The 25766-nt window shown below is 44.8% G+C and overlaps 1 protein-coding gene across 1 annotated transcript in view; it reads left to right on the top strand.

The window, feature by feature from the left end:
• FNDC1 (fibronectin type III domain containing 1) overlaps positions 1-25766 on the top strand; it is a 116230-nt gene that overhangs the window by 3024 nt on the left and 87440 nt on the right. Inside the window, exon 3 of the mRNA XM_012554584.1 lies at positions 15-155. Coding sequence (XP_012410038.1) covers positions 15-155 — 141 coding nt within the window. The remainder of the gene's footprint in view (positions 1-14; positions 156-25766) is intronic.

Below are 25766 nucleotides of genomic sequence, written 5' to 3'. Positions count from 1 at the left end.
GCTGCTGTTCTTAGCCGCGCTGCTGGCCGTCGCCGCCTCGGCGGGGGCTCCAGGTACTCGCCTGCCCCCGCCCTCCGCACCTCCCGGCAGTCTCTCTCCACCGCTCCATGCTGGCTGCGTGTCGTGTGTCACTAACCTGTGCGTCCTCCTTGCTCGTGGGTCCGGGCGCGCGGAGAGGGCTGTGGGGACGCTGGGTCTCTCCGCGCGGGGGACCTCCGCGCCTGCGGTGCTACCTTTGCCGTCGGACGCCCCGGCATCGTGAGAGTGAACCGGCTAATTTCTCCCGAGATTCAGGCGACATCTCGGGGTGGTGGAGCGACATGCCTTTCTTTGTCCAGAATTTCCCCGGGGTGCTAGGACGCGCGTGCGGACGTGGGCATCCCTTCCTCGCGTTCACCTGTCCGGAGGCAGGGATGGTTGTTGGAGGGGCCGCTCCATAAGGAAGGCAGAGAGGCAGGACCATTCTAGAAAAGCAAAAGAAGAGGCTGCGGCTGCCACGGGCGTCGGTACCTAGGCGCCAGGAAGAACCGCGCTCCGGGGAAGTCGTGGGCGCCAGGGAGCTGGGCCCGCGCGCCCGGGGTGGGAAGTTTCTAGCTGGGAGATGATATCTGGCTTGAGAGGAGGGAGAGGGAAGTACGAGAATCCGTCTGGGAACAGCTCACCCTTCTCCGGAGAGGGCCGGGCTGGAGCCGGGAGGGCGGCTGTCTTTGGGGGCAGAAATGGGAGCAGTGCTTTTCAGAAAACACCCGCGGGGTGTTGTCAGATTTCTTGCGCATTTCCCACAGCAAGAGACAAATTTGCGGTGGTTTTTTTCATCGCTAAGCCTTTGATAGCCCTTGTTCCCACCTCCTGTGCAGGCATTTTCCCACTAAACTGTTGTGGCTTTTATTTACGTCGTCGGTTTGTAGGAATCTAAGAAGTTGACAATTTTGTTGATACTGTTCACTCCCAGCTGGGTTATAAAAATTCAGATGCAAGGCCAATGAGGGCTCCGTACTGCCTGGTGTTATTTAGTGTCTGTACCGCTCCCTTATTACCATGGACAAGGGAGATAAGCTGGGGGACCCAGCGCCTTGTGGCTCTTATGGGTGGCTTCAGTCTTGGTTCAGGTTTACCGCCAACTGCTCTGATGGTAAATATCACTTTTTCCTAAAAGCAGTTTCAGCTGTAGGGTTTTTTTTTTTTTTTTTCCTTTTCCTGTTAGTGATTTCTAGGAAGGCATTCACTAAATATTTTCTACAGTATTTGACAGGAGTAAAACTATTTTAAAGCCTCCCAACTTCCCTAACTACAGCCCATGCTATTTCCCCCTCCCTTCAAGTTCAAATTTTTCTGAGTGAAAGAGTTTTTGTTTTCAGAAAGCAGACTAGAGTTGGAACCACTGCTCAACTGGACTCAGGGTGATGCCAGCTTCATTCCCTTCAGATGGCACGGCCACCTGTCCAATGGGTGGAACGTGAGTGGGTCTGAAGTCAGGCTCATTGGGGACTTCTCCCCGAATGAATCCTGCTTCATTTCACAGTCCCTTCTTCTGCATTCTGCTTAGTAAACCACTGAGTCGTGGAATGTTGGAGCTGGAACGCCTGCTGGCACTTTCCTCGGCTGGGTTGACGTGGGATTTGCAGTAAAATGATGACCAGGCTAGAAATGGACAAAGGCGGACAAGCCTATTTTAAAAGGAGCATCTGCCACGTTTAAACTCAATACTAAATACCAGAGGGAAGGAACTAGACAGAGCAAGCCGCAGATCGCTCCCGTGCTGTGGAAGAAACCAGGGGCACTCGATTCATCTCATCTGCTCCTCCAGAAGGCTCCCCGGGTGGCTTGCAGTCACGGCTGGGCTGCCGCCCCTGTTCCCTGACTTGTGTCCTGGGACTGCTCACTCTCTGCTTGAATTAATGCATGGAGACAGCAGAGCTGCGGGCAGGCCTCCCCCACCCAATCCTTCGGGGCCACAGTCTCTGTAAGGAACCGCCCCAGAGCCACATTTAAACCCCGGTTCCAGAAGCACTGTCCATAAAACAGAGGTGATTTGCACAGTACTCTAAAGATCTAAATAAACCCTTCAACTTGGGGTGAATTAAAAAGCAGAACAAAATAGACCAGCATTGCCTCCCCACCCCCCATTCATCCCTACAATGGGCTACTCTGCAGCCATTACAATTCTGACAGCGCTTGCTGGTCTGGTAGGATACATTTTTCTAAAAACGTGTGAAGACACACACACACACACACACACACACACACACACACACACACTCTTACAGTGGCTATCTCGGGATGGTTATGGGTGATTCTTATTTTCGTCTTTAAAGTTTCTATATTTTGCCAGTATTTGAATGATTTCCCAGGAGCAGGTAGGGCTGTAATAACAAAACCACAACAGAGATATGTCAATTGAAACAAAGCCAAACCATGACAGTATCTAATTTTATCTAATTTTTTTACTTCAGTATTTGTTGCTCCTACAAGTCACTGAGGAATTGCCTTCCAAATGAAAGGGAAAGTGTTGCAAGAAGGAGTGTGCTTTGTCATAGGCGGAGACCAAGGACCTGTAGTCATGACTGGGGGGTTCTGAGACTCATACACAGCTCAGTCAGAGAATCTTATTTTATCATTTGCTCCTTGGCTTGTGGTGAGATTAGTGTCTTGCATGACATTCAAGGAGGCCTGGTGGTGCAACAGTAAGTTTTTGGCTGCTAACCGAAAGGTTGATGGTTTGAACCTGCCCAGTGGCTCTGCAGAAGAAAGACCTGGCGATCTGCTCCTGTAAAGATTACAGCCTAGAAAACCCTACGGGGCAGTTCTGCTCTGTCACATGGGGTCCCTATGAGTTGGAATAGACTTGATGGCACCTAACAACAACAACGTCATAACATTTCAAGGAAATCTTTGGCGTGGGCGTGGGAGATTAAGAGAGGAAGTTTGAGTTGGACCTGGGAAAGTGCCTCCTTCTCTGAAAGTGGAGGGAGGGGGCATTGGTGTTTGTCAAACGGCCTTTTGTACCTGTGGAGCTTGCCAGTCTGATGACTATGCCAGCCTCACGTTGTTGGCCTGATATACAGGGACACTGGGCTGTTGCCTGTCTGCACTAGGAATGGCCCAGATCTTTTGTATAGGATCCATTATTAAAGCTTGTCCTTTGGGTTGAACAATGTGCGTCTAAAATACACATACCCCTGGGAGGGGTAGCACATTAAGCAAATGTTAGACATCTGTATATATTGATATAAATATATTTATTAAATTGATTGGGACATTGTAAAAAGGGTGTTTTAATGTAGGTGAAGAAGAATAGAGCATTATGGAGTATGAGCTAAGACCCAGAGAACATAGATTTTAGCAAAAGAGGTGACAGTTTAGGACCGTAGGCCCTCAAAGGAGGAGAAATGGGAGGTGTAGGAGGCGGGTGGATTAAGAGACAGAAGGTGGGAAGCTACTGAGGACACATTGGGTAGCATGGTATATAACAGCAGATCTCCAAGTAGGGTTTGTGGATCCCTGGAAGGGGGTTCCCCAAGAGCCAAGGTCAAAACTACTTTTAAAAGAATACTAAGATATTGTTTGCGTTTTTCACCGAGGGTGCAAAACTTGGTATGAATTAAGCATGAATTAAGACAGTGCATCAAACTGTACTAGTAGTCACTGCATTTTTCATGCCTTTGTAGTTAACGAAAGATATGCGAGTTTCAATTAAGAATGCCCTTGATGCAGCAGTACAAGTGATCAATTTTATCAACTCCTACCCTCGAATGCTTGTCCCTTTAATATTCTGTATGAAGACATAGGAAGGCTACCAAGGGCAATGGTAAGCTCGAGGGCCAACACTTGTGTGAGAGTTTGAGTTGCCAGCTGAACTAGCTGCTTTTTTCATTGCTTGGCATATTTACCTCAACTACAGAGCCCTGGTGGCGCAGTGGTTAAGAGATTGGCTGTTTTCCAAAAGTCGGTAGTTGGAATCCACCAGCCGCTTCTTGGAAACCCTCCGGGGCAGTTCTACACTATCCTGTAGGGTCGCTAGGAGTCAGAATTGACTCGATGGCAATGAGTTTTTCGGTAGAGACCAACTATAGTTACCACAACCTGGGTAGTTGGCAGACATGTTCTTAAAAACGCTAGGGTTTCTTGCCAGTAATAAAAATTTGAGCTTTCAAGCGAAAATTAGAATGTTGCCAAACTCGTTTCCACCATGATGAGTTTGAAGGCTTCCTACCTAACACTTAAAGACATTTCTGATGAGATCGGCGGTGATTTTTAAATCTTGTGTTCTAAAACATGTCAGCGTTTGGATGATCTGCATAACTGAGTGAAGCAATAAATCCCAGCGATCAATGCTCAATATCACAGAATAGTGCATGGGTACAAGACCCATTCAAAGTGCAAGAGAGACCAGTGGATTTTAATATAACAAAATATGAAGAAAAAGATTTATATGGTTTCAGATTCTACATAAAAAGGTGATACTTGGTGAGTTTTAGTGTAGTATCAAAGATCTCTCCAAATTATCCAAAATACTCTTCCCTTTTCTAATTACATATCTGTGCGAGGCCAGGTTTTTTTCAGGCACTTCAACCAAAAGAACATATTGCAGTAGATCGAATGCGGAAGCAGATGGAAGAATCCAGCCATCTTCTGTGAAAGGGGTGGGCAGAAATGTAAAACGGTCCCTCTCTTCCCACTGTTGCCTTTTGTTTTGGGAAACGTAGTTCTTTTGCATAAAATATATATGTCAACAAGGAATGCCTTAGTATTTTAAAAGGAATTAATAAATACATACTTTAAAGTTTTCTCCGTTTTAATTGCTAATACAGTGGCTATCAGTGGATAAAACCCACATAAACAAAACCCTGTTTGGGACCCTCATTAATTTAAGAGTAGAAAAGAATCCCGAGACTAAACATTTTGACAACCACTGGTGTATAGGAAGGGAAGTAGGCTAAAGATCAAGATGGCTGCTGTGAGTCTCGGCACTGTCATTCACCCACTCTGTGGCCTTGGGGGTCTCCACTCTGAGAGAGACCAACTAGATGGAAAGATACCTTTCACCATAGGGGCTTTTCCTGTGGCCCAGTCTGCCTTTGACTCTGATGGGTAAGTGGTAGAGCTGGGGCAGGGGGGTGCCCTTTCTCATTTCCTTTCTACTTCTGTCCTTTATGAGAGTATATACCAGTTGCTGTTGAGTCAATTATGACTCAGGGCGACCCCATGTGTGTTGCAGTAGAACTGTGCTCCATAGGGTTTGCAATGGCTGATTTTCTGGAAGTAGATTGCCAGGTCTTTCTTCTGAGGCACCTCCAGGGGGACTTGAACTTCCAACCTTTCGATTAGTAGCTGAGTGCGTTAACCGTTTACATCACCCAGGGCCTCCTCTTTGAGAGTAGAGGGTGAAAATAATCGTTTCTTTTATCTTGTGGTTTGGAGCCCACCGGATGGAAGACCCATTTTATTTGGCAATTAAGCATGAAATTCATTCCTACAGAATTAGAGGTTACAATAGAATTGTAGAATTGGATCAGTATGGCTAGGAGAGTTAACATTCTGCCAGTTCATATCCCTGGAAAGTTATCACTGGATAGTGCCAGAGCCTTATCAGATATTTCTTATCAATCCTCTTCATGTTTATATTGAAGTCATATAGGCCCAACAACAACAACAACAAAAAACCCAAACCCATTGCTGTGGAGTCGATTCCAACTCATAGCCACCCTGTAGGACAGAGTAGAACTGCCCCATAGAGTTTCCAAGGCCGTAATCTTTACAGAAGCCGACGGCCACATCCTTCTCCCACAGAGCGGCCAGTGGATTCGAACCACTGACCTTTGGTTTAGCAGCTGAGCGCTTAACCATTGTGCCACCAGGACTTCTTCATATAGACCCATTCTCTGAATACAGGCAGGAGAGGGGGTGGACAGTGGAGGGGTGTATTAGTTTCCTGTGGCTGTTGTAACAAATTGACATCAACTTAGTGGCTTTATGACGATACGAATTTATCATCTTACGGTTCTGGAGGTTGGGGGTCGAAGTGGGTCTCACTGGGCTAAAATCAAGGGCTTCATTCCTTCGGCAGACTCTAGGAAGAGTCCACTTCCTGCCTTTTCAGCTTCTGGAGGACACGTTGCATTCCTTGGCCTGTGACCCCTTCCATGACATCACTCTGCTTCCCTAGTCACATCTCCTTCTCTGGCTCATGTCCTCTTGCCTCCCTCTTTCACTTATAAAGACCCTTCTGATTGGGCCCACAAGATGATCTCCTGTGGATAATCTCTCCTTAATTTGTTCACATCTGCAGAGTCCCTTTTGCCATTCACAGGTTCTAGGAATTAGGACGTGGACTTCTTTGTTGTCGTTCTTAGGTGCTGTCGAGTCGGTTCCAATGCTTAGTGACCCCGTGTACAACAGAACAAAACTCTGCCTGGTCCTGCCCCATCCTCACAATCGTTGTTATGCTTGAGCCCATCGTTGCAGCCACTGTGTCAATCCATCTCTTTGAGGGTCTTCCTCTTTTTTGCAGACTTTACCAAGCATGATGTCCTTCTCCAGGGACTGGTCCCTCCTGGTAACATGCCCAGAGTACACAAGACAAAGCCTTGCCATCCTTGCCTCCAAGAAGCACTCTGGCTGTACTTCTTCGAAGACAGATTTGTTCCTTCTTTTGGCAGTCCATGGTATATTCAGTATTCTTCGCCAACACCACAATTCAAAGGTGTCGATTCTTCTGTCTTCCTTATTCGTAGTCCAGCTTTTACATGAATATGAGGCGATTGAAAACACCATGGCTTGGGTCAGGCACATCTTAGTCCTCAAGGACTCCTTTTGGGGGACCATTATTCTGACTACCCCAAGGAGTAGGGGTGGGGTGGGAGCCCACAAGCAAGCATTTCAGAAAAGACCCCATCACTCTCTGCTGATTAAGGACTGCACCTCTTTCATTGCTCCAGATGGCATTTAGAAATTTCTTGAGTTATAATTACACCTTGGTTTTCAGGAGCTCTTATTTCAGTTAGAAAATACAGAAGTGAGTATTTAAAAGTATAAAAATAAAGGAGAGAAAAGAATATACATGTGTGTATATTTACTTGCAAATGCATAAAATCATGTGTTAAGATACACAAGAAATGGGAAAGCTTGCTGCCTTTGGGGAAGGGAGCTGAGTAGCTGGGGGACAGTGCTGGGTATTGTTTCATCCATATCTTTACCAACCAACTTTGTTGTTATTTTTAGCTGCCATCAAATCTGTCCCTGATTCATGGCCACCCCGTGCACAATGGTGCAAAACGTTGCCCAGTCCTGCGCCATCCGTATGCTCAGTTGCAGATCAGACCTTTGTGATCCATAGGGTTTTGACTGGCTGATTTTTTGGGAGTAGATTGCCAGGCTTTTCTTCCTACTCTGTATTAGTCTGGAAGCTCTGCTGAAACCTGTTCAGCATCATAGCAACATGCAAGCCACCACTGACAGATGGGTGGTGGCTGTCCATGAGGCATGTTGGCTGAGCATGGAACCTGGGTCCTGCATGGAAGGTGAGAATTCTACCGCAGAATCACCAGTGCCCCCTTACCAACCTTAGTAGACGTATATTAGAGCATTTGGTGTTATGGGGATACTGGTTATTCATATGAGTGAACAGCCTCTTTTCCTTCCCCTTAAAAGTTATGATAGGTACAAAGAATCTGAATTTAATTTTGGGAATTGTATTATTATTACCTCATTGAGGAAAATTCTTCAGTATGATCTGGATGGTTAAGATTTAGAAATATCGAATAAGGAAGTTTTGTGTCCCTGAGTGGAAGGTGATGTCATCTGGAAGGCACATTTTTCTCCAAGCATCTGTCCTCTTTCTCAGCCAAGACCTGCCTTTTCGCGCTTCTGCTGAGTGGAGGGGACAGCGCTTGCATGTGGTCGCCCTTAGAGGGCGCTCCTGGCCTTCCGGTGACATTTCCGTCTTCCTCTGCTGCTATTCCCACCCTAGTTTGAGAGAAGTACTTAGGGTTGCTGTGGCTTTATAGAGATGAGAAAATTAGGACAGACTTTCAGTCATCTGCTTTGTTTTTCCCTATAGTGCTTGCCTTTTTGCAATTTTGCTATTCATTGGAACATCCCTCGGATATTCAGTGGGGAAGGACAGGTCTCTCATTGTCTTAGCCATCTAGTGCTGCCGTAACAGAAATACCACAAGTGGATGGTTTTAACGAAGAGAAGTTTATTTCCTCACAGTCAAAGTAAGCTAAAAGTCCAAATTCAGGGTGTCAGCTCCAGGGGAAGGCTTTCTCTCTCTGTCGGCCTTCTCATCAGTGTTCCCCTGGACTAGGAGCTTCTTGGCGCAGGGACCCCTGACCAATGGACGCGCTGTGCTCCCGGCACTGCTTTCTTGATGGTATGAGGTCCCCCGGTCTCACTGCTCACTTCTGTCTTTTATATCTCAAGAGGTTGCCTCAGGACACAATCCAGTCTTGTATGTAGATCAGGTCCTGCCTTACTAACACAACTGCCACCCATCCTCCCTCATTAACATCACAGAGGCAGGTTTACAACATACAGGAAAATCACACAGTACCAGGAATCATGGCCTAGCCAAATTGCTACACACATTTTTTGGGGGACATAATTCAAACCACGACACTCATTAGGAGTCAATTTGGTTGCGTGTCAGGGAATTTCCATTAAGCATCGGTAAGAAAGGGATTTGAAGCCTAATCCTAAAGCTGGGGCAGCCCCTTAGCTGCTGGGGTACGTGTGGTGCCTCTGGAAGACGGTGGGGGGGCAGGGTTACAGGCGGGGGGGCGGGGGTTGGCTAAGCCACTGTCTCCTTAGTGCTAAATGTCAGTTTTGAGTGTCTCACTCTGCTTTCCTGTCCACCCTCGATGTTTATTTTTGCATCGGGGAGAGTCATGCAAATTCTAAAGCGTGTCTGTAAGTGCAGCAGAACAGCTTGAGGGCTGTTAATGCTGATTAAAAGCATGATAATACTCTTCTTCTTCTTCTGATGCCTCCAGTATGTGGAGGAAATGATTCAATTAGAGCATCATCATAATCTATAAAGGACATTCTGCATAATTCCAGGTTCCTCTTCATGAGTTTTTACTTGCTTGTAATAATAACTGGAAGTTAACAGTGCCTTAGAAGTTAACATTTCCCTGTATGTTATCTCATTTTATTTTCTCAGCAACCTTGTGAAGTAGGTAATGTACTCATCTCATTGAGAGGGAGCCGAGTTCAGAGAGGTTAAACGATTTCCCAAAGTTGATAATCTAGTATGCCAGAGTTCTGGGATTTGGATCTCAGTCTTCTGGATCCAAATCCCATGGTCTTCCTGTGGACTACCCTGGGTCTTGTTGGTTTGGGTGTTTACTCTCTTTCCCTTGTTCTCTTCCTATGTGGGGGTGAGAGACAGGCCGCCATTTTTAATGTGCTAAGAACGCCCTTCCAAGTCTACTCTTGTAGCATTGCCGTCGGCTGTTGAGAAATGATTCGGTCCGCGCTGAAATGTGTTGGACTTGAGTAGGGCTTAAATTAAAATGAAGTGGAGTGAACCTTATTCCCTGTTACAAAATATATTTGGCATATGAGTATGAGCAGATCTTCACTGTGTGAAGTATCCTTCTCTTAGTGGGTCCTGTTAAGACTTGCAGTGTGGCTCCTTGAGACCACATACTGTGTCTAGCTTGTCACATAAACCCTTTAACATTCAATACAGTGGCCCTCTGTGAGTGTTTGATCCTGTCAGTGCTGTATTTTCACCAGAAGTTTCCCGGGAGTCTTGCCTTGTTATAAAACATACAAGTTTGTTGACTGAGAACCATTTAAATCGAGGAACAATGCTGGAAAGTGTTAGTTGCTAACATATGTTGTTGTCGTTAGGTGCCACTGAGGCAATTTCAACTCACAGTGACCTCTTGTGACAGAGTAGAACTGCCTCATAGGGTTTTATAGGCTGTATTCTTTATGGGAGCAGATTGCCAGGTCTTTCTCCTGAGGAGCTGGGTGGGTTCAAACCGCTGACCTTTTGATTAGCAGCCAAGTGGTTAATTGTTACCTCTCGTGGAGGTGGTGAGACTATAATTATTAATAACATTAGAGTGTTCTGAACTACTCAGAAGAAGTGTATCAGTTAAATGTTAGGTTTTGTTTTTACGGAATATTTTAAAGTGCCACGTCTCTCATCTACTTTGCTAGTCCTTACCCAGCTACTAATTTGTGCTGTGTGACCTCAGGCAGATCATTAGTCTTTGGGCCTCAGTCTTCTTATCTGCCAAGTGGGAGGATTGACCTAGATATCCTTAAGGGCCCCTTACAACTCTAACATTGTGAGTCTACTTTTGAAATACGTTTAGTCATTGAGTCTCTCAACAGGTATTAATACAAGTCGGACACAGGGATGCAGAGTCGAATAAACATAGTCCCTACCATCTGTGAACTACAGGCTGGGGCAGGGGAGGGAAGAGGGAAAAGAATACAGTGTCATAAATGTTAAAACAGGTGTTGTGGGAGTGAATCAGACTGGAAAGTGAAGGAAAACTTCCTGAATGACGGGATAGTTGAGCTGGATATTGAAGTGGGGATAAGCATTAGTTAGAGATAGAACGTGAGAGAAGACATTTCAGGTGGAAGAAGCTCCAGCTGTGCAGTGTGAAGGCACAGAGGCATGAAACAGTGCGACGTGTTTGAGGAGCCACAGTGTCCTGGATGGCTGGTGCAAGGTGGTCTTCTGGGGGAATGGTGGGATTCAGGGCCCAAGGGGTTGGCAGCAGCCAGATCTGGAAGGCCCTGGAGTTTGACCTTTATCCAAAGCAATGGAAGTCACTGAATGAGTTTAAGAAGCATGGTCCTGCCACTGAGTTAGTAGACTATCATGCTGGCAGAGTAGGGAACTGGGCATGGAATTGGGCCAGGTGGGCAGTTCATGCTTTGGTTAATTTGTTTGGGAGTTTGTTTACATTTGCTTACTTATTTTGGGCTTTTGAGGTTTCTTCATAACAGCATAGACTAAGAGATAGTTACTATTTTCTTTACCTTCAGTCTTGTCTCATTTGAATAATCCTTTTTGTTATATATTTTCTGAGATGGCTCATATGTTCCTGGAATAATCCCATTTCTGCAAAGGGTTCCAAGGAACTGTGAGTCTGTCATGGATTTAATTGTGTCCTCCCAAAATATCTGTTAACGTGGCTAGGTCATGATTCCCAGTATTGTATGATTGTCTACCATTTTACCATCTGATGTGATTTCCCTAGTATTGTAAATTCTATCAGTATGATGTAATAAGATGGATTAGTGGCAGTTATATTGATGAGGTCTACAAGATTAGATGGTGTCTTAAGCCAGTCTCTGTTGAGATTTAAAAGAGAGAAGCGAGCAGAGAGACATGGGAACTTCATACCACCAAGAAAGCAGTGCCGGGAGCAGAGCATGTCCTTTGGACCTGAGGTTCCTGCGCAGAGAAGCTCCCAGACCAAGGGAAGATTGATGACATGGACCTACCTCCAGAGCCAACAGAGAAAGCCTTCCCCTGGAGCTGACGCCCTGAATTTGGACTTGTAGCCTACTGGACTGTGAGAGAATAAAATTCTCTTTGTTAAAGCCATCCACTTGTGCTATTTCTGTTATAGCAGCACTAGATAACTAAGACAGAGTCTTATGCGTTCACTGGGAAGTCTGGTAGGATTTATAATTAAGGTAAGAGTAGTGAATAGTAGAGTAAATTGGCTTTAGAGGCTGGGGTAGGTTCAGTGAGCAGAATTTAGTGTGGTGTCCAAGGGAAAATGCTGTTGAAGTAATTTTAAGTGCTCATGGGAGGGGTGGGTAAGTAAGTTTGGGTTAAAGAGTAAATCAATAGATATAATTTATTTAGACCTTTAAGGAGCCTTTTATGATGCTATATGCCAGAGGTTATTTAAAAATTGAGTCATTTAAGGATTAGAAGGCTCTTTCATCATGGATAGACAATTGGCTTAAAGACAGTAAACACCACGTGGAGAGAGGGTGTATTGTTCTTGGAAAAAGTGTAACTGGTGGAATCTTTTAAGGATCAATGCCGTGGCTGGAGTTAATTAGCATTTTAGTAAACAATTTGAGTGAAGGAGTGTGCAGTGAAGTCTCCTAACTTGTGACGACGACACTGAGTTTGTCTCATGAGGGTCCACCTGCAGCCAGAACTCACAGGGCTGTGTGAGGCAAGAAAGAGGCAGGGGACCTTCAAGTGCTCAAGTCTGGTTTCAGCATATCTCTTTGGCCCATGTGGCTACAACTCAGTCCACAGCACCTACCAACATGATTCCTATTCAGTTAGGTGACAGAGGTGAAAGAGTCCATGTGGCTTTCAACACCAGACCACAGTTAAGTTGTTGGAGGACCTAAGTCACACACATTACATCGTGTGTGCTGATTGTCCCCCTAGAGTTCCAAGACCTACTGGCATTCACATGGGCCTCATTCTTAGGTCAAGCCTGACAGGCCTTCATTCTTAAATGAAATAATTAAGTAATCAGCTCAGAGCGTCTATGAGCCAGTGGCTGTGCTAGGTTCTGGGGCATGGACCATAAAGATTTAATAGTAAAGAATTGGGGGTGGATGTGAAACCCTGGTTAAGAGCTACAGCTGCTAACCAAAAGGTTAGCAGTTCAAATCCACCAGGCGCTCCTTGGAAACCCTGTGGGGCAGTTCTACTCTGTCCTTTAGGGTTGCTATGAGTTAGAACGGCAACAGGTTTGATTTTTTTTTGTGTGTGTGTGGGAATAAATAATGACAATTGAATGTGACAAGTGTAGCACTACAGGATCATTTAGTACTTTCTAATCAACTCTACTTGCCAGATATGTTGTTAAGTTCATGGTGTTTTTACACTTATGCACAGTGAATTATAAGACCAGCAAGAAAACCACCAGCTCTGAGGACTTTGCCTGGTTGGGTGAACTTTGGTGTTGACTCAATCTACATTGCTTCCTATTTAGTAAAATTTGGAATGTGCCGTTGTCTTTATTTTGTCTAGATTACGTTCTCTAGTTTGGAATCTTCTAGAAGATGAGCTGAGGGTAGCTTTGCTCTCCTACAAGTATCCGTGGGCTATGGGTGTGACTCCCTTTAACATTCGTTATGCTTTCCTGTAGCTTTGAAAGCAGCTGTTATTCTTTCTTTTGTAACACATGCCCTGGCCTGGCTCTGTTTTTTAATACCATTTTCTACCCTACCCAACAATTTCCTTTTACTATTTTCTGATAGACTGGGAGAATTCAAGCATCTTCTTCTGGTTAACAACATTCAGGATCTGCTTATGTACCTGCAGATATGCAAGGAAACCACCACACCCAAAGAGAAGAGAAAGGAGACGCAGAGAATACTAAGCTTGTTGACTTCCCTGAGACCTGGGACTGGCCTTATTTTCACAGCTGTATCATGATTACATCTGTGACTCCAACACCTAGGGGGGAAGAAGTCTGGGGAAGGAGACGCAGGATCGAGTCTGAGCAGATTGCACACCTCTCTTGTGGAGAATTAAGATCTTAGCTTGAGGTCTGTAGGACAGGACCCAGGGGGTGCATGGATGCTAACAGTGTAAAGAGTTCTTGTTACAGGAAGGAATTCAGGGTGTTCTGAGGGGTGAAGGAAGGCTGGATTGGAGTCAGAGAGAGGCCGTGACTAAATGACCTCTTAGAATTTAGACATGGAAAGCAGTGGCCAGTGCTCCTGCACACGGGAACATCACTAGTAAAGTCTCCTTGGATGCCACCAGTGCCATGCATTGTTCTCTGGTCATTCCAGCGGGGGAGACTTCTTTCCCTGCCGCTCTGGACATTAGTCATGTTTACTGTTAGTAGCAATCAGCTGAGAGTCCCTGGGTGGTACAAACAGTTAGCTTGGCTGCTAAACGAAAGGTTGGTGGTTCAAATGCATTCGGAGGCACCTCAGAAGAAAGATCTTCTGGGGATATACTTCCAAAAAATCAGCCACTGAAAATCCTGTGGAGAACAGTTCTGCTCTGACATACATACAGTTACCATGAGTCATAATGGACTTGACGGTAATTGGTTTTGTTGGTCAGCACTCAGCTGATGTTAGATATCTGATACCCTTACTCTTCTTTTCCTGTGTCCATATAATGCTTCCCTCAGTGGATGGAAGATCATAGCCTTTCTTGTATAACTTTTAATTAATTCACTGCCGTCCCCAGGGAAGCGTCTGATTTAGGAACTCTAAGTTGCCCAGTTGAATAACATATTCATAGATGTTTACCTTGGAAATTGGGGAAAAGATGTTGGGATATGACTGGGTGTAACTGCTTCATCATGGAAAGTATTGAAGACTCTTCTGGACACAATTGATAGGTAGATTGGAAAGGGAAAGGTGCGTCAGAGTAGCTAAGTTTCCTACCAACTCCCAAGATTTAAAAATTATAATTTGAAGTATATTTTTCTCAAGATTGAGGAGAATGAGGAGCCAAGACTACTCCTGCTGCTAGCCCAGATCCTGGAAACCATACTGGGCCATTTCCTGCTGGGTCTTAATTGGTGGTATCAGCAGTTCTGTGGCTCGTCTTCCTAGTCGTGTATTATCTCGCGTTCGCTGAGTGCCTTGATTTTCTTTCACATTTCAGTCTTAAATCACTCCTATGGGGTAGGTAGGGTAGCTGTTAGCTCTATTTATAGAAAAGGAACTAATTAAGCTTGATACTTGCAGAGAGAAACTTCGAGGATTTGTCTGTGTTGTTTGGGGCTGTGCGTGGGCGGTACACCTTCTCCTAATTACAAAAAGAGAAAACCAGGCTCTTTTCAGCCTTCTCTTGATTGACACTGATGGCCTTTCCCTTCTTCCTGAAAATCTCTCCTCTCTGGCTTCCATGATGCAGCTTGTTTTCTCGTTCTCCTCTTCTCTGTCTCACTAATACAGTAAAACCTGTGAAAGCCAGGACCTGTGTAAGGTGGAAGCGTGTCAGAGAAGGAAAACTCAAATATTTTCCACTAAAACGAGCAACGGAAAAGTGGTAAGGCGGCACCCTGTCAAAGGCAGAAATCTTTCGAGACCTGGAAACACAAGGCATTCCCACTGAGTTCCTGCTCTCACAGGTTTCACTGTATTTTAGATTGAAAATATGTCCTTGTCTTAGGCTGGGTTCTCTAGAAAAGCAAAACCAGTAACGCGTATAAATATATATATAGAGAGATTTATATCAAAGAAATAGCCCACACGATTATAGAGGCTGGAATGTCCCAAGTCTGTGGATCAGGATAGAGGCTTCTCCTAATTCACGTAGCTTCAGGGGCTGGCAAACCCAAGATTGGCAAGTCGGAGAGCAGGGCTCCACTCACAGGCTGTGAAGATCGATGAATCCCAAGATCAGCAGATAAGCTTATAGCTCAAGTCCCAAGAACCAGAGGTCAGACAAACAGGAGGCAGCCACAGGATCCAGAGCAAGCAAAAAGCCAGAACGTCTGCTTATATTCGGATGCAGGCCGCACCCCCAAGGAAACTCCCTTTCAGCTGATTGCCTACTCATAGCAGATTCCGTCATAGGAGTGATCACATATAAACACTGAGAATCATGGCCCAGCCAAGTTGAAACACAACCTTAACCATCATAGTCCTCTTCTCTGATCATCCTCAGTCAGCTGAGGTTTTTGAGATGTTGAGGAGACAGACACACTAGAGCTCAGAGGAAAAGCCAGGGTTGGAGTTAAGAATTTATGAGTCACCAGCATGTAGATGGTATTTGCAATCTTAGGACTAGATGTGCTGACTTAGGGAGAGAAGGCAGGGAGGGCCAGAAGCTGGGCTCTGAAGCACTGTAATGTATAGGGTTCTGACAAAGGAGGAGGAGCTAGCAAAGGAGACTAAGAAGGACTAGCCAATGGTGCGAGGAGAAACCAGGAGTGTGTAGGAAGACAGAAGAAGAGGTGTTTCCAGGAGGAGAGGGAGTCAGCTGTTGTTGGAAGTAGAGCAAGTGTAGGACTGAGAGATGAGGATTTGGCAATACAGAGTCTTCTTGACGTTCACAAGAGCTCATTCAGTGCAGGTAGCTCCATGAGTTCAGCTGCCACTGGTGACTTCCAACTTTATACCTTTGGTTCTGATTTCTCTCCAGGCCTACATTTATCACTTTGAGCTATCATTAGAGCTAAGAAGCAGCAAAGTGTATTAGAAAGAGCATAGTCTATGGTCTCAGGTCTGGGACTGACCACTGTCATTTACTAGCTGTGTGCTTTTGGGCAAGTCACTTAACTCTCTAAGACTCAGTTTCCTCACTTGTAAAACTGGAGCTGACAAAGCCTTGTTCATAGGGTTATTACAGAGATTAAAGAAATAATAGTTACGGTAATGCAGAACTCTTAATCACCCCTGTATCCCCAGTGCCCAGCTCAGAATCTGACACATATTAAACCAGAAAAACTAAACCACTTGCCATTGAGTCAACTCTGACTCCGACTCATGGTTACCCTATGTGTGCAGAGTAGAACTGCTCCACAGGGTTTTCATGGGTGTGACCTTGCTAAAGCAGATCGCCAGGCCTTTCTTTCAAGGCACCTCTGGGTGGGCATGAACTGCCAAACCTTTTAATTAGTAGCCCAGCACTTAACTTTTGTGCCATTTAGGGACTCCTGACACATAGTAAGTACTCAATAAATATCTGTTGGATAGATGAATGAAATGACTTTCTTCAACAAATATCTTTCTTCTCCTTTACTTCCTTACAGTCTTTCTTTATCCCAAATGGGCCCACTGCAAAAACTTAAACGCTTTGTTCATTAGGTGTGTTGTGTATTTTAGCCTCTGCCCATTCATAATCAATAAGCGATTACCTGAAATATTAAAAAATGGTTCATTAGCAATCTGGGTTGACATTGAGTCCACCTTGTGGTCTCCTTCTGGTCTGGTCTGATTCCTTTACTTGGTTTCATACCTAGCTCTCCACAGCATTTGCTTGGCTTCTCTTCTAAGGATATTTTTTGGGAGCTTTCTGAGTAAGAGGAATGGTGATTTCCGGGACGGTAATGCCTGAGTGTTTAGCATAGTTAGACAATGACTTTCACATTTGGGGAAAAGGAATGAACTTTCAGGGAGTTTTTTTTGGCTGGCATGCCAAGCAGTTTATAGTAGGCTGAGTTTAAGCTGGACCAACAGACAATGGCAATTCTTTAAGAAACTATTTCTCAGTTGCGGATTGAATTTGAAGAATGTGAAAAGATCCCACAGAAACCTGGAAAGTGCTGGTTCCTAGTTGGGCTCTGACACCTTCAACAGCAAGATAACTTCTGTATCGCCTTCCCATCCATGAGCATTTGCTCTTTATGGTCCCTTGTTTTCTTACCATTGTTGCAAATAAATATACCCACGGAACCCCTCCACTTCTATCTCCCTAAACCACTCAGGAAGGGCTGCTGGTCTAGATGGGGAAATGATCGTGTTTTTCTTGTGGAACACTAGCTTCTGCTGCTATGGGTTCCTGAATAAAATGGCCAAGGGCTTTAAAACCCAAACCCTAATGGTCAAATGCTGCCAGCCCTGCTGTTAAGTGGGCTCTGGTTTCTGGCGACATCATTTTCTGGACAGATGTCCTCACTCAAGTTGATGGCAGACTGAGAGAGCATTGCCATTGTCAAAGTTTAATTCCCAGAGTGGATCCCCTAAAGAAAAAAAAAAAAAAAAAAAAAAACAGAAAGAGAGTAAAGTTAAAACAAAGCAAAGCTCATTTAGAAATCAAGTGAAAAAGTGTTTTGATTTTATGGGTCCAGCAGTGCACTATCAGGTGGCAATGGACTGGGGTTTTTATAACACAGTAACTGATGAACAGTGGCTTGAACAAGCAAGGAGATTGTTTATCTCACTCACCGATAAACTTGGGAGCAGAGAGACCAGGGATGGTTCAGTGGTTTGATGAAACTATCAGGGACCCAGAATCTTTCCATTTTTCCACCACTCTGCCATCCCTGACGAGCTCATCATTCTCAGGCTTGTCACCTCATGTCCCAAGATGGCTGCTGCATCTCCAGTTATCGTGTTGACATCCCAGACCAAAAAATAAATAAATAAATAAAGGAGAAGGGACAAAAGGCTAAAAGCACACGATAGCTGAGCCTGACCCCTTTAAAATGCTTTCCTGGAATTGGCAATCATTCACTGCCTTGTATATTTCATTGTCTAGAATTGATCATGTGGCTATCTCTAGCTGCAAGAGATGCGGAAGATTCATTTTTAGTATTCCAGCCTCTATAGTAGAAGAGGGAAGGGAGACAGAAGAAGCTGGGAATGGCTCCTGGATAGCTAATCCACAGTTGCTGAATTTGATGCAAGCTACTAAACTGTTATAAAATAGTTGGGAAACTTGACTGGAATGGGACCAGTGGAAATCCAGCCTAGACTGTCTCAGAAAACATCAGGAAGGAGAAAGCAGACCTATTGAAAGTATCCTTTACTGGCTTGAGATTTTTAGTTTTGCTGCTTGCTGTTTGTCTTGGAGCAGAATTCCTCACCGCTTCATTTTATTGTTCCATTTTTGGGTTGTCCAGCTTTGTACACGTTTCCCAAGTCTGAGAGGAGGGAGGGATGAAAGTAGGAAGATCACGAAGGAGAATAATGTGAGGTAAACTGTATTCATGAATATTCTTTTTCTTTTCACCCCAGTTTTCTCTCAAATACAAATCCACACACAACCTAGGATCTTGAGCATTCTCAGTAAACTCTGTCATAAGGGGCATTAACCCTTGAGAGAATGAGAGCTCATCTGTAGGAACACCTCTGTCCATCAGCTCCATGGGTCTGTGGCTGCACTTAGGGTGCAGATGGCCTTGTGGGGACGTCGGGCCAAGTCCTGAGGAGAAAGCTGCTGATGCAGGCGCTTTCCTTGGTCAGGTCCATATGCTGGCGGGAGAGCCCTCCAACTTCCCACGTGTCCACCCACTTGTGACTCCCAGGAGTTGCTGGCGACATCAGGATTTTGGGTGCAGTTCACTGAAGTCCAAGTGTGAAGACCAACTCTTGAAGCTCGCCAAAGGTGGACAATGCTTGCGGAGAGACTGATGAAGATAGCAGCGGACTGGCAGTCGGAAGAGGACGATGGAACGGACTCTGACAGCTCTCTTTAAAGATGTGCAATGGCCCCATTCCCAGAGCTGGCTGGCTTCACCATTTGCCTCCTTTGAGCTGATGAAGCAAAAATGTGATTCACAATTGTACTCGGTGACCATTCTACGCCCTTAGATGCACACTGGCATGTATGCGTGCAAATGAATCAAATGATGCTTTGTTGTTGTGAAAACACTGGGAAATGCCAGAAGGGCCATGGACAGTGGTGGGGGATTCAGGTTTGGCTGAGGCCCCTCTGCAGGCTCAGGAGGAGGTGCTCGGGGAGTGCAGGGGAGCCCAGCAGCCTGGCTGGCATCCCTGGCCACCAGGAAGCACTGATGCAGCGAGCTGGGACACGCCTTTCTCCTGGCAAGAGCCCCAGGACACACTGATTCTCTCTAGCTTCATGCTCAGTTGTGCATACACACCTTCATTAGGTGAATATGGAAAACAGGGACACTTTGGGGCATGGGGTAGAAACCAGTGAGTCACTGCCATATGGGGCATTGATTGGGTTTTGAGGAATGTGGACCAGGAAATAAAATCTGGAGAGCTGAAGTCTATTTCCTGTACTGCCCTTGATCTCCACGGGACTGTGACATCTGCTTGTCTTGGTACCTTCTCTGAGATGTGAGGGTCACACTGTGTGGCTTCCCCGTGGTGGCGGCAGAGGTTGTGTTTCCAAGGCACTTTCACCTCTCTGGGGTGTTTTATAAGCTTAAAGATTCTGAAGACCTAGAGTTTGATTTCACTTTTTTATATGACCTTGGTGGCCCCAGTGGTTAAGAGCCTGGCTGCTAACCAAAAGGCTGGCAATTCAAATCCACTAGCTGCTCCTTGGAAACTCTATGGTCAGTCCTACTCTGTTCTGTAAGGTCACTGTGAGTCAGAATTGACTTGACTGCAATGGGTTTGGTTTTTTTTGGTTTTATCCTTAAAGACCTAAAGGTCCCTGGGTGACACAAACGGTTTACGCTCAACTACTAACCTAAAGGTTGGCGGTTTGAACCCACCCAGTGGTGCCGCAGAAGAAAGGCCTGGAAATCTACACCCATAAAGATTACAGCCAAGAAAATCCTATGGAGGAGTTCTCCTCTGTAACACATGGGGTGGCCATGAGTCGGAATCAACTTGATGGCAACAAGTTGGTTTGGTTTATACCTAAAGAGGAGTCCCTGGGTGGTGCAGATGGTTAACACTCTCAGCTGCTAACCGAAAGGTTGGAGGTTCAAGTCCACCCAGAGGTGCCTCGGAAGAAAGTCTTGGCCATCTGCTTCTGAAAAAATCAGCCATTGAAAACCCTATGGGGCACAGTTCTACTCTGACACACATGGGATCGCCATGAATTGAAGTCGACTTGATGGCAACTAGATTTTTTTATCCCTAAAGAACCAATGCAGACTGTGGAAAACATTTTTATTGAACCTCATGCATGTAGTGAGATGTCAGAAGAGGAGCTGGGCTATTCTTTGAGTACCCAGGCTGTGTCTACCCAACACCAACCCCCTCAGTGGAGCCTTCAATCAGCCATCTGTAAATTTTGCTAGCATCAGTTTTACGTCACATAGCTGCAAGACAACTTATGATTTCATTGTTTCTGGTTATTTCTTTTTGTTTATTGGTCGTAATTGTTTGGCAAATACAAATCCAACGTCCGTTTGAAAAATTATTTAAAATTCAGCCTGTCGTCTCAGTGTTTTGCTCACACATTGCCAACCATCTGGAAGTTTCTGAATTTCTTAATATCCCTGTGCTGTCTGGGTTCACTTGGACATTGGCTGAATCTTTCCACTTTTCCTCTGAGTAGTTGCAGAGTTTTATATCATATTGATTCCAACCCCCACGCTACACTGACATCTCAGGCCATCTTGACTTTTTCTGGCCCATCTCTTGGGTTTTTGGTTCAAGACTAGTGATTACACTGAGATCTGGGTTTTCTTCATCTCAGAGTCTGTGAAGTACTTGGCAGTTTCCAGTGGAAAGTAAAGCTTGAATTTCAAACAAAGACGAAATAGAACAGCTGACATAAACATGAAGATTTTGTTGCCTTAAAGAACAATCGTTGGTATACTTAAATAATTTTAGCATTTCTTTGGCTTTTAAGGGACCAGTCGATTTCAGAAGCACTTAACATTCCTTTGGGTGTTTTCTTTGTGACCAACATTGTCCTTACCTGCCCCTCTGCCATGGACTGCCAAGCTGGTTGGGCTGCAGTGAGCAGGCAGCCAGCAATGGCGGGCGGGACCAGCTGCTATTTGCCTCAGTGTCTGTGGATGTGTCTACACTGGCAGCTTCTGTTTCCAAATGCACAGGGTGCCGGAGTACCTTCAAAAAATTATTTTTGACTTTAATCTTTATTTTGACTGTTTATCTTGATGCATAGTGTACTAATCCATCAGACTCTGACTGCAAATGGCAAAAACCCAGCTTGAACTAATTCAAATCCCAGAACCCACTGGCTCATGTAGGCGTACCATGGGAAGGGCCAGGTTGAGCTGGCCACAGGAATGCCGAGATCCAGGGCTCTGAACATCGTGCAGACTCTCTCCTCCTCTCCGGTTGCTTCTCTGGGTGACAGCTGGAGCCCTGGTCACCAGACATTCCAGGACTCCACCTTCACAGCCTCATGACCACAAAGCCCTGGCAGCACCTCTGGTCCAGCTCCAGTCAGGGCAATTCCAGTGAGTCTCCTTTACTGGCTAGAGCCACATGGTCTGTTACAGGGAGGATTAACCAAAACCAGGTGCCTTCCAGTCAGTTCTGAGCCATGGTGACCCTATGTGTGCCAGAGTAGAACTGTACTCCATAGGGTTTTCAATGACTGATTTTCCTGAAGTAGATTTCCAGGACTTCCTTCCAAGGTGCCTCTGGGTGGACTTGAACTGCCAACCTTTTGGTTAGCAGATGAGCGCTTTGACCATGTGCACCACCCAAGGACTCCACAGGGAGGGTTGAAGAGCTTTGTTGGGTAGACAGAAATGACGTATGTCCTTTATGTAGCATATTTTGGATTCTCTGCCTGATAGAGATTTTTGGGTCTTGGGACTCTTTAAAAATTTAAACAAGTGGGACACTTTGGACTCGATTGTTTTTACTTCAGCGAATTGTAAGGAATCTACACCAATTCCAGAGAAAGATGGTGGAGACTACAGCTGCTAAGGGAACCCTGACCTCATCTAGGCATTTGAATGGTGGAGACTAAACAGAGTAAGAAATAAGTGAGGAAAGATACTTGGATTTTAATTTCTTTAGATTTTGTTAAAAGAGAAAAAAGTCTTCACTTTTGGACTTTAAATTTTCCCTGAGAATTTTGTAATGGGTGAGATATTAAAATTGGGACATTTTTATATTGCTGATATTATATTATCAGAGTTTCAGATAGATCAGAATTTATGCTATCATTTAATCTCATGGTTTAAATTCTGGTGAGCTAGTTTGGACAATGTGAGCTGGGCAAAATTGGGCATTGGAATAGAATAGGTTTGCAGTGGAGTTTCAGATTTTCAGCCTAGAGTTCAACTTGGAATTAGAGAATTCATCGTACTCATTTCAGAGAAGGAAGGAGAGGACTCCCCACCTGTAACCCCAGGAAGACATGTGGTGGGACAGTGGGTGGTACTGGAGAGGCTCCTGAAGGTGGGCAAGATGGTTCTGGTCATCACCCTGGGTGGGCAACCACAGCTTGACCACGGGTTTGATGGACATGCCCAGTGAAGTCAGACAACAGCCAGTTGGAGAATGGTAAGGGAGACTTCCGTTTCTTCTCCTTGGGTTTCAAGGGGACATTGCCAGAGTGGCACGTCCAACCTCTTTCCTTGTCCTGTTCCCTCCACCCCATGCTGTGAGCTGTGTCTGTTGGGGGTGTGTGAGAGTCTGACCTCCATTGGTCCACTTCCTCTACCCAGTGATGTTAGTGGATTAGAAGCCAAGGGCATGTGAGTTTCCTCTTGGAGTCTGCGTTCCTGCAGGAAGGATACCTTCTGCTCCACTCCTGCTTCTATGAGTTTGTACCCTGGGTTCATGGTCAGTCCCGTTGCTGTCTGTTCCCACCCTGTGAGGCAGGTATCTGGGTGGTCTAATCTGCAAGTTCAATTCTCCCTTCTGTGTTTCATCTGAAGGCCCAGAATTAGAGTGCATGGGGCGGGGGGGAGGGAGAAAGCATGGTGATGATCTCATGTTGGAGCCACATTCTCCAAACCAATGATCTTATTCTTAATAAAGTCCAATTCCCTTATCAGTGATGAACCTGATATTTTCATTTCTATCTGATCTGTTATCTATTTTCTCAGGTAGATTTTGAACTCAAATTGGTTTTGAACTCAAATGTTCATAACAAGCACTTTCGTGCCCCCCTTCTTCAAGTTCAGTAAAAGTTCCGTCATGCTTTGAGTCAGGACAAATAGAATTGACATGTGATTTATTTATCAGAGGAGTAGAAATATATAGGCCCCCCTTTATTTTTATTTTTTGCCCAAATATATTCCATTTGTTATTTCAGATATAACAGATGGGTTCTAAGAATCCACAAGTTGTATATGACCATGAGTTTTGAGAGCCAAAGAAAACTCAAATCTAGTTTTCAAACCTGATTTTTAAATCAACGCAAACTGGTTTTTAGTTACTTGAATAATGTTCACTGATAAATATTTGGTTAAAAAAATTAAAAAAGAAATTGCATTTGTTTTTCTTGCAGCTACTGTATTGCATCAGTCATTTCCTCAGAAAATATTTGGCTCTGTGTATTCAATACTTTATGAATGGATTTATCTGCCTCAGCTGTGGGTTTTAGCTTTGTTATCTGTAATAATTATGCATGTGGCAGCTCTGTTTCAGTGCAACCACAGACATTAAAAGATATAAGCATGCTTATCAGCTGCGGTTTTATTTCCAAGATGGTAGATTGACTATAAATCTAACTTAAAATATTCATTCATCTGATATTTATTCAGTGCCAGTGGAATTCCAGCCCTGTCAGTGGTGTAGCACCTTTACCTGCAATTGGCCAACTTCAAAAGTTATCATGGAGCAAATACAAAGGAAGAGTGCTGAGTGGGTTTCTTTGTTTCTCTCCTGGGTTGGTAGTTCTCTTACTCCCCTCTCGGCTTCTACCACCCATCTCTCTTTCCTTCTGCTTTTACCTACCTGAAGAACTTGATGAAGTAACCATATGTCATTTAAAAAGAAGTAAAATAAAAGAAAGGACAACAACAAACAAAGAAACAAAAGCCAGAAACCCCACTTTGGGTCCAGAAAGATTCAGTTACTGTTTTGAATCACAGTCTTCCAAGCACGTTTTCTTCATGAATTGCATCATGATTGGATTACTTTTACCATTAATCCATCTGATCAACTGATTATGAACTTTCTTTCTCTTTATTCTGAGAAATAGCCCTTGACAAAGTTCACTTTCTAGGAAACACTTATTTTTGTCCGTTGTGAATATGCCTGTCCGCTTAGCAATGACTCTGAACACCGAATTTGGATACATGGATGGGTGATGATGTCTGAACCAAGATGTAGAGCAGTAAGGCTTTGAGTTTAATCTTGAACAAGTTCAGTTTGAAACTCGCATGGGGCTAGTGAACGTACAGACAGGAGTATTGGTCTGGAACGGCTAGGCCACAGATAGACAAGTGGAAGTCATCGGTACTGTTAGTCGTGGAAGCCTGTTTAGCATCGCACAACTCCTGCCCCAAAGAAGCCTTGGGATGGGTCTTCCTTCCATCCTTGGCCAGGCCAGCTTTTCCAGAGCCTTTGGGTCTCAGGGGAGAAAGGGAGGTCTGGGCGGTGGGTATGATTCTTTGGGCAGTTTTGTACCTAAAGCCTTGAAGGACTGGGATAGTTCTAGTTCTTCAGACTTTCACTTTAATTTTGATTCGTATATCTTTCTCATGGACCCAGACTCAATAGGGGTGTCAGAATTGAAATAGGACTTCAGGAGGTTGTCTCAATCAGCAACTAAAGAGTTTCTCCTAAGGTCAAGGGAGAGGCCACCAACCGCAGCTGATGGATTGAATGTGACATGCGTGCATATGCATGCATGTGTGCCCTTGTGTACCTATGTGCGTGTGTGCATATGTGTGTGTGCACTGTGTATGTGTGTGTGTGTATATGTGCATGTGTGTGTTGGGTGTGTGTGTGTTTCCTCACATGATGTTTTTTAAAAGTTGAATTAATCATCAATCAATATAAAAATTAGAAGACAACGCAAAAGTCATGATTTCTAGTTTCTTGGGGAAAAAAAAAGTCAGAATATTTGACAATATTAGGCTTGAATTTCTTTTTCTCAACAGGTTCCTGAAACCAAATTGTGGCTGTAGATGCCATAGTATGTCTTCATTTATTTGCTTGATCTTCCTGGTAGGCATTTGAGTTTGAGACCACTGGACTGACCTCACTAGTCTAAGTCCTCCTGACATCTTTTCTCTCAGTCAGCCATTTAAGTGAGCACCTAGCATGTGGTCAGTCCTGTGTGCCAAGAGAGCTGTCAGAGTGGCCAGGTGAGGCTAGGAAGTTTAGGTGTCATGTCCATCCAACGGCTCTGGAGACGTTGGTCAGGCAAGGCTGGCCCTGAGGACTTTGCTCTGGACTTGGGCTCTGCAAGGGGGTTCATTGGCTCTAGGAATCCTTGAGGCCACCCTGGGAAAGTTGAAGACACTGTACGGGCAGACATTGCAGATCCATTGGAGTCTTGGTATCCATCCTTGAGCAGACTC

This window comes from Trichechus manatus, unplaced genomic scaffold (assembly GCF_000243295.1).
Source record: "Trichechus manatus latirostris isolate Lorelei unplaced genomic scaffold, TriManLat1.0 scaffold00002, whole genome shotgun sequence".
Taxonomy (NCBI): Eukaryota; Metazoa; Chordata; class Mammalia; order Sirenia; family Trichechidae; genus Trichechus; species Trichechus manatus.
Note: the sequence above shows the minus strand (reverse complement) of the source record. Positions and strands in the feature narration are given on the sequence as shown.